General features: G+C 52.6%; 1 protein-coding gene across 4 annotated transcripts in view; it reads left to right on the top strand.

Annotated features, from left to right (window-relative positions):
• The window catches only part of SZT2 (SZT2 subunit of KICSTOR complex), a 60,775-nt gene that overhangs the window by 26,754 nt on the left and 21,709 nt on the right, over nt 1-12,312 (top strand). For 3 of the 4 annotated variants that reach the window (XM_068405822.1, XM_068405819.1, XM_068405821.1), the window contains exons 26-49: nt 98-302; nt 520-632; nt 1,089-1,347; nt 2,749-2,914; nt 2,997-3,089; nt 3,273-3,354; nt 3,493-3,774; nt 4,140-4,278; nt 4,534-4,650; nt 4,768-4,831; nt 6,530-6,715; nt 6,786-7,124; nt 7,265-7,454; nt 7,858-7,932; nt 8,146-8,284; nt 8,524-8,644; nt 8,865-8,994; nt 9,110-9,262; nt 9,376-9,478; nt 9,861-9,978; nt 10,205-10,316; nt 10,772-10,890; nt 11,248-11,412; nt 12,039-12,123. In XM_068405822.1, the coding sequence (XP_068261923.1) occupies nt 98-302; nt 520-632; nt 1,089-1,347; nt 2,749-2,914; nt 2,997-3,089; nt 3,273-3,354; nt 3,493-3,774; nt 4,140-4,278; nt 4,534-4,650; nt 4,768-4,831; nt 6,530-6,715; nt 6,786-7,124; nt 7,265-7,454; nt 7,858-7,932; nt 8,146-8,284; nt 8,524-8,644; nt 8,865-8,994; nt 9,110-9,262; nt 9,376-9,478; nt 9,861-9,978; nt 10,205-10,316; nt 10,772-10,890; nt 11,248-11,412; nt 12,039-12,123 (3,555 nt within the window). The remainder of the gene's footprint in view (nt 1-97; nt 303-519; nt 633-1,088; nt 1,348-2,748; nt 2,915-2,996; nt 3,090-3,272; nt 3,355-3,492; nt 3,775-4,139; nt 4,279-4,533; nt 4,651-4,767; nt 4,832-6,529; nt 6,716-6,785; nt 7,125-7,264; nt 7,455-7,857; nt 7,933-8,145; nt 8,285-8,523; nt 8,645-8,864; nt 8,995-9,109; nt 9,263-9,375; nt 9,479-9,860; nt 9,979-10,204; nt 10,317-10,771; nt 10,891-11,247; nt 11,413-12,038; nt 12,124-12,312) is intronic. The other variant, XM_068405820.1, reaches the window with a different exon arrangement.

Consider the following 12,312-nt stretch of genomic DNA (forward strand, 5'->3'; position numbering starts at 1 on the left):
ATAAAACCTGTGGGTGCTGCTGTGAGGGCTGTGACCTCTCAGACCAGGAACAAAGAACCCATATAAGGCCTTTATCTCAAGACTGTTTCTTTTGCAGAAGTGAGCCGTGACCCTGGGGAACAGGGTGGCCCCTCGCGGAGAGATGTACATATCTCCTTCTGTCGCCAGAACTCACAATCTGAGCTAGGCGAGTGCCGCCGATTTCGCTGCCCCATTTACGTCTACAGCTGCTCTTTGGAGCTGTTAAGAGAGCAGCTTGTCAGCCCACGGGCACACCGTCCTCCCCGGGACATCTTTTTCAGGTAATACCAACCATACTTGATTCCTAGACAGGAAACAGAGGAGCTTCCTTGACAAGAGGCTGGCTCTAGCCCTGCCTTATTCTCTTGGCTTGACCTCTCTACCTTATAGCAGCCATGGCCTGGGCATGCCCTGGGGCCTTGCCTTACTGGTGCCAGAGCTATTTGTAGTCTAAAACGTGCTTCACTGGTGCTGAAGGCTGTGGCTCCTCTTTTGCAGGTCCCAGTCTCTGGAACGTCCTCCTACTGCTGCTTGGCTAGACCACAAGCATAAGGAGTTGGTGAGTTACTGCACGCTGCTGCAGGAGCATTCCCACCAGTGCTATGTGAAAGGTGAGGAGCGGCATGATGGGAGCTGAGACAGGGTTGGGGCTGGACCCTGCATCTTATTTTAAGAAAGCAATGTCTCATTTTTCTTGTGATTTTACACTGAGGAAAGGGAGGAGCTGTGGGACTGATTTCCCACCAGGAGGGATTTGAAGATGCCTCTGTGCGTTCCCTAGGGCCTTGCATAGGCTGTTCTGGGACCTGTGCAGTGCTGTGGAGGGTGATCCCTTCTTTGACTCTTCCTTCTCACCTTCAGGGTGGAGAGGTCCCTAGGCCACTCTGGCATGACACAAGCCCAGGCTGACATGTAGCATTAGGCATCCTGGCTGAGCCTTGTCTCCGAGCACCTGTGCTGACTGCAACTCTGTTGGGACTTGGTGAAAATCTGTATGTGGCTATTGCCTGACTCTGGGGCCTTGCATCCTTGCAGTGGGGCACTCAAGCACTGTGTTTGATCTGTAGGGCTGTTCAAGAGCCTTCAGCAGTCACACAACATCAGCTCCCAGGATCTTCTTACAGCCATGGACTACTGTGAGGAGCTGCTCCAAGAGATTGATATCACCAACTTCCTGCTGACAGTGTGCAGTCATGTCCGCTCATTCCGAGAGAGCCACCAACATTTCCGTATGCACTCCAAGACAGCCAGCTTCCAAGTGGGCAGCATAGAGCAGGAAGAGGAGCAGAGCTCTAGGGAACGGGGTGTTTTGGTCTCTGAATCAAGGTATGGGCCCACCTTGGTCTTGCTTCTTTTCTTAGCATTGGGCCAGGACAGATCTTTCTTCAAGCATCTTCTACTGCCTGCTAGAAGGGATGTTGTAGGGCAGGGTCGAACAGAGCCACATGTAAGGACAGGTATTTCCAGTGGGATACTTACCTGGTATGGTGTCCACCAGGACCTTCTCTTTTTATAATCTCTGGTGACATCCATCCTTTTGCTTTTTCTTGTAGTCTTAGCTCATCACTGTCCCATCTGGCCTGAGCTGGAGGGCAGTTTGTCTGCAAGTAACTCTCAGACTTGTTGTTTCTGGAGAAATTATGCATCTCCTGCTGCTTGACTCACTTGAGTTTTCTGTTGACTCTGGTGAAAATGACAGGTTTGTTATCTTTTTCTAATGAATATAACATCATTTTTTTTTAATTAAAACTCTGGAAAAAAATTCACAAGAGAAATATCAAGGCAGAATTGGAATATGCTTGATGCTAAACTTCTGTCCTGCTATTCCTTAGGGTGTTGTATTGCCTTAGAGGTTTGTATTGCCTCTGGAAACTTAAGGAGGGGAAAAAGCACTCTACTGTGCCGTAGTGTCTATTGAAGAAACACTCTCTTTAGGTCCTTTGTCTTCTGTTTGCACTTGACTATCCTTAGTTCCTTTATGTGAATTCACTAACATTTATTGAGAATCCCCAATCTTATTTCTTCTATATTGTAAGTCATCGAGATGAGGCTGTGGTTTTGAAGAACACTCAGCGTTTGGGAAGTCAGATGACTTCTTCAAGTGCCACTTTCCCAGAGAAAAACTGTGGGAACTTTTTTTTTGTTTATAAGATTTTACAAATCACCTATCCCAATGCAGATTGTATAAACATTACTAAAGGATGTACAGCTTGTGACACACTGCACTCAGATCTGCCATCTGTATTACTAATTCGAATACCTGGGGAGTACTTTGACCAAATGATATCCCACTCCCCAGATTGCTTTTTCTGAGTTTTAGGAACTGATTCTGTCATGGAGCTGCTGAGTAAGCATGGGCCTGAGCTTTGCGCTGTGCTCTGTGGTGCTAAGACTCAAGGGGTGCTGGCATGGTGGTATTTGCTATGAGGTGCCTGTCCCTGTACTCAGCCACGTGTCTCTATTTCCCAGGGAGGGTGTGTAGCGTGGTGTAGAGTACCTGGCCACGGGATCAGCATGGTTAAACTGTCTCTGCCCTGGCTTCAGACAGCCTGAGCGCTTATCTGGGTTAGTGGGTGGCAGGAGGGTTTCTGGGGCTGTAGGGGTGAGGGCTGTGCAAGTCATGTCCTGTTTACACAGATGAGGTGTGGGGAGCTTGCAGGGTAGGTAATACATACAACTATTCCTGTTTCTCGATTTGCCTGTCTGACCTGTGCACAATCTTGTCAGTGCGGAAATGGAGGACTACAGCGAGCAGGACTCCCATAACATTGCTAGCCCCGCAGAGGAGCCAAAGAGCAGTATGGGCACGAGCTGCTGTTCAGAGTTTCCCCTTTCGCTGCTGGACATCGGACAGCCCTGCCAGGCGCACCCTGACTTGCATAAAATTATCCAGGTGAGGAGTGTGGGAGCTCGGCTTGGCTCCTGCAGGAGGGTAGAGTGGAATGTTTGCTTCACATTTGGGATTTCTCTTTTAGGAAAAATTCCTGGAAATTGGAAGTTTACATTTCAAGCCGGTGCCATCAAATCCTCACTATTTCTTCTATTGTCCACCATCAGCCAAGAAAGAGGTAGGCATGGTGCTGCCCTGGCAGGCACCTAGTCCTTGAGGAGGGAAGTAGCTTTGCTTAGTGTCAGATCTGGATTTGGGGCTGGCAGACCTATGGGTAGACTGAGCCCCTGGGGGGCCCATCAATGGCCTGCTTCACTGCCTGGCATGGTTCTAGTAGCTGCCCTTCCTCTCTCCATCTCAGGAAGAGGCATCTCGGGATCAGGCAGACAGGAAAGGCAGTGAGGACATGGAGGGATCAGAGGCAGAACTGGCAGCTGAAGAAGGTAACATTTGCTTGCTCTGTCCTGGAGAAGAAAGTATCTTTAGTCTCACTGTGGTGATGCCTTTCAGAGCTTGACTCTGTCTGGTGGGGTCTCTGGGGATGTGGGCCTGGTTTGATAACAGGGAACCTGTGTCAACAGGAACTGTGTCTGGGTGCTGCATTGCCACAGAGAGCGACCCGGAGCTGGAGGTGGAGTACCGTGAGAAGCTGGAGCATGAGTTCCTAGATACAGACTCCCTCTCTGACTCCAACACGGTGAACCAGGATGATGACTCCTTCAGTGTGCTGGGAGGGGACTCACTCAATGAACAGGAGTTCCTGGAGCAAGAGATGCCCCCGCTCTTTGTACACCTCACCTGCTCAGTGAAGCTGCGTAGCCAGCACAGCTCCATGCCCGTGCAGTCCCTGCCGACTTGTCTAGGTAAGAGCAAGCCTTGTTGTGAAGTCAGCGGGCAGTAGGGCTTCTGTCAGGTCCCTGCTGGGAGAGCAGCCCCTGAAACAAACATGCTGTATCCTAAACAATAGTCCCTCTGGACCAGCCCTCCCTGTACAGAGCCCCCAGGGGTCTCCCAGCATCAGACAAGGGCTTTTTTATCAGGTCTCCCACTTGCTGTGGGATTGGTCATGGAAGGATGAAAGGATCATGGAGGATGGTGGCCTTCTTGAGCCTGTCCAGGCATGTGGGACAGTCGCCTTTTGCAGTCTCTGTACTTGCCACGAGGCTGTGTATGTGTGTAAGCAGAGCTGTTTCTTGCTTGGTTTCCTTCATCTGTGATCTCTCCTCAGGGGAAGTTTTGGGCTGCCTGGAAAGCTGCCAGGGCGTGAACACCATTGATTTGGGGGACCTCTGTGTGACCCTGGACATCTTTGTGCTGACGTTGCCCCTGGAGATAGAAGTTGCGAACGCAGATATTCTCCACAACAGGTAGGTGGAAAGAGGCCCAGTCACTCACCCACCCTCTGCCTGCCCTTCCCAGCCAGCCAGTCTCAGCTCCTCTCCATGTGCCGAGACTCAGGATTCTCCTTCTCACAGAGCCTCCCACAGCCCTAAGAAAACTAAGATTTTTCCCAAGATGGGCTCATCTTCTCTAGAGATCCCTTTTCCCTTTCTGGCACCTATATCTGTTTATCCTCTCTGGCTCAAAAGCTGATGCTCAGCCTGCTCTCTCTCTTGTGGCAGATGCACCTCAGAGAGCAGCGTGTCCTTCACACGCTCTCCAGGGCAGCCATCCTCTTTCCGCTCAGATGAAGATATCATGCACAACTTGGAACGGCTTCCGTCCACAGGAGATGAGAGGTACGGCGCTGCAGATGTAGCAAGCCCCTCATGGGCTTCTTTTGCTGCCTAGGAGCCACACTGTGGTGGCTGCATGAATGAGAATGACTGGTTGATTCTTCTTCTCATCTCTCCTAGGCACCCTGCACTTTCCAACCTCCCTGGAGTGCACAGGCAGGCTATTGAAGCCACAATGAATGAGGTGAGCCAGCCTTGCCTCCTCTTGCTTCCAGCTGGAGCAAAGTGGCCACAGCGCACAACTGTGCTTCCTAGCCTGCTCCAAGCTGCAGCCTCTGTCAACTGAAGTGACTTTCAGGCCTTGCTGGTATCACGCAGGCCTTGTGCTCCCCAAAAGCACAATCCCTTGTGCTCCCCAAAATGGAGCAACTTGTCTTTGGTGCTGTCTCTAGGCACATCGAGGATAGGAGGATCATTAGGGGCAGTCAACATGGCTTCACCAAGGGGAAGTCATGCTTAACCAATTTGATAGCCTTTTATGAGGACATAACCCGGTGGATAGATGATGGTAAAGCTGTGGATGTGGTCTATCTCGATTTCAGTAAAGCGTTTGACGCAGTCTCCCACAGCATCCTTGCAGCTAAACTGAGGAAGTGTGGTCTGGATGATCGGGTAGTGAGGTGGATTGTGAACTGGCTGAAGGAAAGAAGCCAGAGAGTGGTGGTCAATGGGACAGAGTACAGTTGGAGGCCTGTATCTAGTGGAGGCCCTCAAGGGTCGGTACTGGGACCAGTACTATTCCATATATTCATTAATGACTTGGATGAGGGAATAGAGTGCACTGTCAGCAAGTTCGCTGATGACACAAAACTGGGAGGAGTGGCTGACGCACCGGAAGGCTGCGCAGCCATTCAGAGGGACCTGGACAGGCTGGAGAGTTGGGCGGGGAGAAATTTAATGAAATATAACAAGGGCAAGTGTAGAGTCCTGCATCTGGGCAAGAACAACCCCACGTATGAGTACAAGTTGGGGGCAGAGCTGTTGGAGAGCAGCGTAGGGGAAAGGGACCTGGGGGTCCTAGTGGACAGCAGGATGACCATGAGCCAGCAGTGTGCCCTTGTGGCCAAGAAGGCCAATGGCATCCTGGGGTGTATTAGAAGGGGTGTGGTTAGCAGGTCGAGAGAGGTTCTCCTCCCCCTCTACTCTGCCCTGGTGAGGCTGCATCTGGAATATTGTGTCCAGTTCTGGGCCCCTCAGTTCAAGAAGGAGAGGAAACTGCTAGAGAGAGTCCAGCGCAGAGCCACTAAGTGAAACATCTCCCTTCTGAGGAGAGGCTGAGGGAGCTGGGTCTCTTTAGCTTGGAGAAGAGGAGACTGAGGGGTGACCTCATTAATGTTTATAAATATGTGAAGGGCAAGTGTCATGAGGATGGAGCCAGGCTCTTCTCAGTGACATCCCTTGACAGGACAAGGGGCAATGGGTGCAAGCTGGAACACAGGAGGTTCCACATAAATATGAGGAAAAACTTCTTTACAGTGAGGGTAACTGAACACTGGAACAGGCTGCCCAGAGAGGTTGTGGAGTCTCCTTCTCTGGAGACATTCAAAACCCGCCTGGACGCGTTCCTGTGTGATATGGTCTAGGTAATCCTGCTCCGGCAGGGGGATTGGACTAGATGATCTTTCGAGGTCCCTTCCAATCCCTAACATTCTGTGATTCTGTGGTAAGTGTGGGATTACCCTGACAAAATTCTTGCTGCAATTCAGGTGGGACAGACAGACCTCTCTTCCAAAGACCTTTTCTTAGGTACATTCAGAAGGAGATGAGGGGATGTAGGTGATAAGAGGGGCTGCCCTCATCCTGTTGGGATTTGGATCAGAATTGGGGCAGCTGTGCAAGTGCTGGTCACCTAGGTCTTGCTCTGTGTCCTTGCTCTGCTCAGATTCGCTGGCTCCTGGATGATGAGATTGTGTCTGCGCTGCGCCACTCGCAGGTCATCAGCACCTCCATCCTGCACCGAGTGGCCACCCACATCTATAACTCCAAGGGACGGCCCAGCTGCCACAGCGAGGTGGTGCTGCTCCAGTTTGTCTTTGGACCTGAGCACTCTCTGGAGAAGTTCAAGGAGGTAAACAGAAAGCCCTGAGGCAGCATCATACACTTAGCTAGCGGGATGCTTATTCTTCTCTGCATTGCAGGAGTTCAGAAGAATGTCTCTGCCAGGCTACGTGCTCAATGCAGAAGGCAGTGACTACCACTACATCTCCATCAGCCGCCTGCACTCCAGACGGGCAGCTCCAAACCCTTTGGGGACACCCTGCTTGCAGCAGCCAGCTGGAGGGAGCACCAGGACAGCCCTTGGCCAGGCAGGCCGGGAGGGGAGCAGTGAAGCAGAGGCAGAGGGCTCTGAGCTACACCGTGCAAGCTGTGTCCTCCTGGAAGAAGCCCAGGGTCTCTGGGGGTGGCCAGAGAGTGAGACACGCGTTGTACCAGACACAGGAAACTCCGTACGTGGAGACAGCCACGCACAGGATGAGGTGAGAGATACTGGGGTGGTCTGTTGGTGGGAAGGTGTGGGACACCCTGGTAACAGAAGGTAGAAGGATGCAGAAGTATGACCGGACTTTTTTCAGCACCTGTTTTTCTGGTCATTTTTGCAACCTTGGCTTGCGTGCAGGTCCCAGGAGAAGCGCTGAGCCCTGAGCAGAGCAGAGCACCTGGCCATGACTCCCTGGAGGAGGCAGCTCTAGAGACAACCATACAGTCACTGCCATCCTCATCCTCTGAAAAGGGCAACAGTGAGAAATCACCGTTGGTGACACCATCTGCAGCAAGCCTGGCTGACTCCCTAACACAGGGCAGGGAAGGTAGGGGCTGTGAATGTGGGCAGGATGTACCTCAGCCTCAGGGACTTTTAAGGGAAGGGCCCTATTTTGGCGGTAGTGTGTGAAACATGACTGCTACTCCTGTTCCAGTCCCTAAACACCAGAACTGGTGGTGTTGCACTGTTGGTCTCTTCCTTGCCAGGGTGCTGGCAATTCACTGCTTAACGGTACTCAGGGTACTAGGCTGTGCTGCCACACTAATATCCCTAATGACATGAAGTTCCTGGTGACTTCAGTAATGGCTGCAAGAATCCCGTTCCCCAGCACTGCCTCCCCGTGGCTAACACTGCCTGATTGTCTAGTGGTGTAATGTTTCTTCAGCAGACAGGTCGTGTGAAGGGGCTTAGCAAGTGCTCTACTCATCAAACCCTTCTTCTCTTTGCAGGCTCCAGCAAGCAGCGTCCCAGCCGCGTGCAGAGCCTCGTGTCGAGCCAGGGCAGCATGGACTCTGACCACCTGGGTGAGTCTGCTGGGGCAGGGGTGACTGACAGTGTGCAGGCAGACGCTGGCAGTGACACGGTAGTGTGAGGGTATGGGGGACTGTGAGCCTGGGCTGGGGTGAGCTCTGAGGACACAGGGCTTGTGAATGGTTCTGATCTCCTAGAGCCTGCTGTGCCCGGGGAGGAGGCTGGCTTGGCAGGTAGCCTGGGACTGAAGCAAGGATACGTTGCAGGTTATGATGGCGGAAGCAGTGACTCGGAGTATGAGGAGGCACTAATGAGCGACCAGGAACCCAGGTGTCCCCTCATGCCGGATTTCTGGCTCATCATAAAAATCCAGCAGGATCGAGTGGAGGTCTATTACCACACACGGTAAGGAGGGTCCTGCTGTCTGGCCATGGCTTCTCTGTACCAGGACCTTATTGCCACTCCCTCATCTCTGGACAGGATCTCCTTCCTGCGCCATGTGGGTGGGGAGCTGCAGGACTGGATGGGTGCTCCATAAGGGGAAAGCAGCCACCCTTCCCCACTGCTGTGTTCCTGCTCCCAGCACACAGGGACAGGCACTGTTCAGGTGCTCTGCTGACCCCTCTCTCCCCTTCCCTGTAAAGCAGCCTGAGCGTGGAGAAGGCAGCATCAGCAGAGACAGAAGAGGAGCAGCCAGGGGAGTGCCAGAGTCTCAACCAGGTGGTGGTGAAGAAGATCAGTGAAATCTGCAGGGTTGTCAATCAGGTAACAAATCTGCAGAGGATGGGGGCAGAGCTGCAAGTCATGAGATGACTTAGATGAGCTGGGCCTAGCTCAGAGGAGGGCCTGGGGAGCCACTTCAGCTGGTGGAGTCTCAGCTTGGGAGTCAAAGGAAAAGGGACTCAGTCTGGCCCTAAGCCCTTCTCCATGCTTTCCTCTATGGGCTGTGCAAGCAACAGAACCAATCTTTTCTCATCCTTTGCAGCGCTTGCTGCTGCAGGACCTGCATGACAGCCACATATGCAACTCATTACTGGTGGCAGAAAGTGAGGAGGACATCTGGAAGAGTGAAACGCCCTATACCTCATACAGGCAGCGTGTCGTGCCCACAGATGGTATGAATATGCCCTTGGCCATGCCTCAGTGACAGTGCCACTGCCTGCCCATGGGTGACTAAAAAGATGGCGAGTTCCACATTATGGCCCCTGCTATGTCCTATGTTCTTTGTAGATTACTCTGTAGAGGAGAGCTACCAGCCCCGGGACTACCTGGCTGCCACCATGCAGTTCATGCCAGGGCACTTTGCTTGTGATGTTGTGTGGAGCACACTCATCCATGTGCATTCGCGCCTCAAGATGGGCCCCAACATGGGAGTCTCACGAGGTTTGTACAGCCCAGGTTCCCCCTCATTTTGCGTGTCAAGAATCTGGCTTCTGGCTGGATTGGCACACCAGAGGAGGGTGTGTGGGATAGCTAACATCCCACGTTGCCCACAGCTATCCAGGCGCTTCGCTCGGTGCTCAACGCCTTCTCTGTGGTGAACAGGAAGAATATGTTTGTCTACCAGGAACGTGCCACTAAATCTGTTTTCTATCTCCGGTAAGAAGCCAGCGTGACTTTTTGGCCTGACCCTGCCCTGCTACATGCATTACACCAGACTGAGAGCTCCTTGGAGCAGAAACTGTCTGCCCAGCCTCAGGGACCCTATTGTGACCCAAGCAGCAAATACCCGATTTCTGATGAGTCAGAGTCACATCAAGCCAGGCCCCTCCTGCTCTCCCTGTGCTGAGCCTTCACATGGGAGGGAAAAGGATGATTTTTTTGAGGGAGACAGAGAGCAATTTTTCCACAAGCTCCATATTGTAAGGACTAATGGCCAGAAAGTGCACGGGGGAGAGCAAGGAAGATGTGGATCTTCTTTGGAGGTATGATGCAGTTGTCCTTGGGAACGGAGGCTGACATGTCTTTCTTCTGTATGCAGACTGACTGAAACCACCTACAGTGGGAAGGTGTGGGAAGCAGAGAGCATCCTTAGTGCAGCGTCTCGCTCACTGGCACTGACACGCAGCCAGGAGCCCATTTACACTGAGGATCTAACGGTGAGTGCCGCACTCTGAGAGTGGATGTTGGTGCTCTTGGTCACGGGAGTGGAGAGAGCTCAGTAGTTCCAGCAACCTGGATTTTATGCAGGATAAAACTTATGTTGTAGATGTGTGGAGTGGGGCAGCAGTGAGTGGGTTCTGCCTGACCTTGCTGACAGCTGAGACAATGATGGATCTAGATCACATAGAAACTGTTTCTGTGTGGCTATTTTTGCTTCTCTAGGGTTCTCGTTCCTCTCTGGACGCAGCCTCATGCCGTAGCGTGGACTCTGCCCGCCCTGTGGGACAGGTAGACAGGCACATCCAGCTGATGGTCCATGGTGTTGCCCCAGCAGGTAAGTGTTTCAGCACCTGGCAGCAGATGGACTGTGCTGATGCAAAGCAGAGCAATAGAGCTGCAGTCCCTGCCCTCTTTGCTTGAAGAGCAGAGAAGATATCTCCCTCCTGAGCAAGCTGCTTTTCCTTAGCCCAGAGCTGCTCTCCATTCTGTCTGGATGGGAATGTGAGGAAAGAATCCATGGTCCACAATGAAACCTCCTGCAGACCAGGTGGCTTATGCCAACTTTCCCTATGCAGGAGTGTATTTGTCTTTGCCTGCTGTACCAGCAGTCTCTTGTGATCACGAATGGGTAGAAAAAGATGCCTGAAGAAATTGATGGTGGAGAAAGACATGTTCCCTGTGGGGAGTGACTCTGAGGGTGGTACATCCTGAACAGACAGGGAGGGATGCCTGTGGTCATTCTTACTGGTTGGGGTGAAAAAGCTGCTTGTTCCTCTGCTTACTTGTCAGGGCCTGAGATCACAGATGAGCTGGTGAAAGTGCTGCGCAGACGCCTGGATGAGGCCACCCTGGATATCATCACTGTGATGCTGGTGCGGAACTGCAAGCTGACCCCAGCAGATGTGGAGGTACCTCACTGGATATCTGCTCTGCTCGTCCCAGACCCCATAACACTTTCGTACTTTTTGAACTGTCTCAGCCTCTCCTACCTCAGGGCTTGGAAGGCCAGGGCAGTTTGCTGCATCCCTGTGTGCATGCCAGGGTAGGTGGGAGATCCCCTTTGCTGGGGTTTGCAGCATTGCAGGGCCTCCCTGTGAATACCCCTGGAACATCTGCCCACATCTGTCTCAGGGTGGTGTCTATGGACCTGGGTTCTGCCCACCATACTCTCCCTTCACATAGCCAGCTGGCATAATTTGGATCAGTATCAGAGCCCCAGGGCATCCTGTTAGTCTCAGCTGAGTTTTAAAGCCTTCTCTCTGCAGTTTATCCAGCCCCCTGGGACGCCACCCACAGAGGTCCTGCAGTTTGCACTGCCACCCTCAGCCCTGCCTTGGCTGCATGCGGTGGCCTACTATCTGCGCCAGAACCTGCTCATCTTCCTGCACACCCCAAAGTACACAGACAGCAACGTGGAGCACCACTTCAAGGTGAGGAGGGCTGTGAGTTGGGACAGCAGTCTGCCCAGCTTCTACCTGCTGCTGAGTGCGTTTGTTGGGGCAGCTCAGCCGTTATGTTCCCAGCTCATGTAGTGTCAGAGAGGAGCTGACACTGAATGCTGAAGCCTGGAGGAGTTTCACAGGACTATGAGCAGTTCCTGTTTGGCCCGGTATAAACTTGGACAGGCCTTGCTTTGATAGGAGTGGTCACTTGCTGTGCGAAAAGCAGCAGCCGTAAAGCTTATGCCCACAGTCTGCTCCCAGGAGCATGGGAAAACACCCCCTTGCAAAGCTGAGCTTGGCTTCTTGCATGGCTCCTTCAGATGTAAGGACCGAAACATCAGGGTTAGTAAAAGTTTGGGAGCAGCTACCCACCCCCTCAGCATGGCCCTAGCAAGGATAGGTGAGGCCAGATGTGTAGTGCCATATAACCCTGCACAGAGCTGTAGGAGGGTTCTTCTGCCCAACAGTGGCCAAGGCTGTGCTGGCAAGTATTTTAAGTAGGTCTGGATTGCTTGCTACAAGTCTGGAGATGAGCTCTGCACACACATGGGCCTCTGCTTCCAGTTATGGCAAGTTCTCTAGTCTCTGTCACTGTTCTTCCTTGCTCTCCTTAGCACTACTTCAATCACAGTGGGAGCACCCCTGACCAGGACCTCTATCTGTACAACAAGCCAGGCGGCCAAGGCACTGGTGGAAAAGGTACCGTGCTCAACTCATTTCTGAAACAGGGTACAGGACTGCGTGTTGGAGAGCCGTTTCCCACATGGCAGAGCTCTGAGTGACTGAGGAGGGCCAGTGTCGGGGCAGCATGTTCCTCTGATGGCTGGGAGGTGGGCAGGATGTGTGCTTGGGGGACTGCACACCCTTGCATGTGTGGTGGAGCAAGCC

This window comes from Nyctibius grandis, chromosome 8 (genome assembly GCF_013368605.1).
Source record: "Nyctibius grandis isolate bNycGra1 chromosome 8, bNycGra1.pri, whole genome shotgun sequence".
NCBI classification, from domain to species: Eukaryota; Metazoa; Chordata; class Aves; order Nyctibiiformes; family Nyctibiidae; genus Nyctibius; species Nyctibius grandis.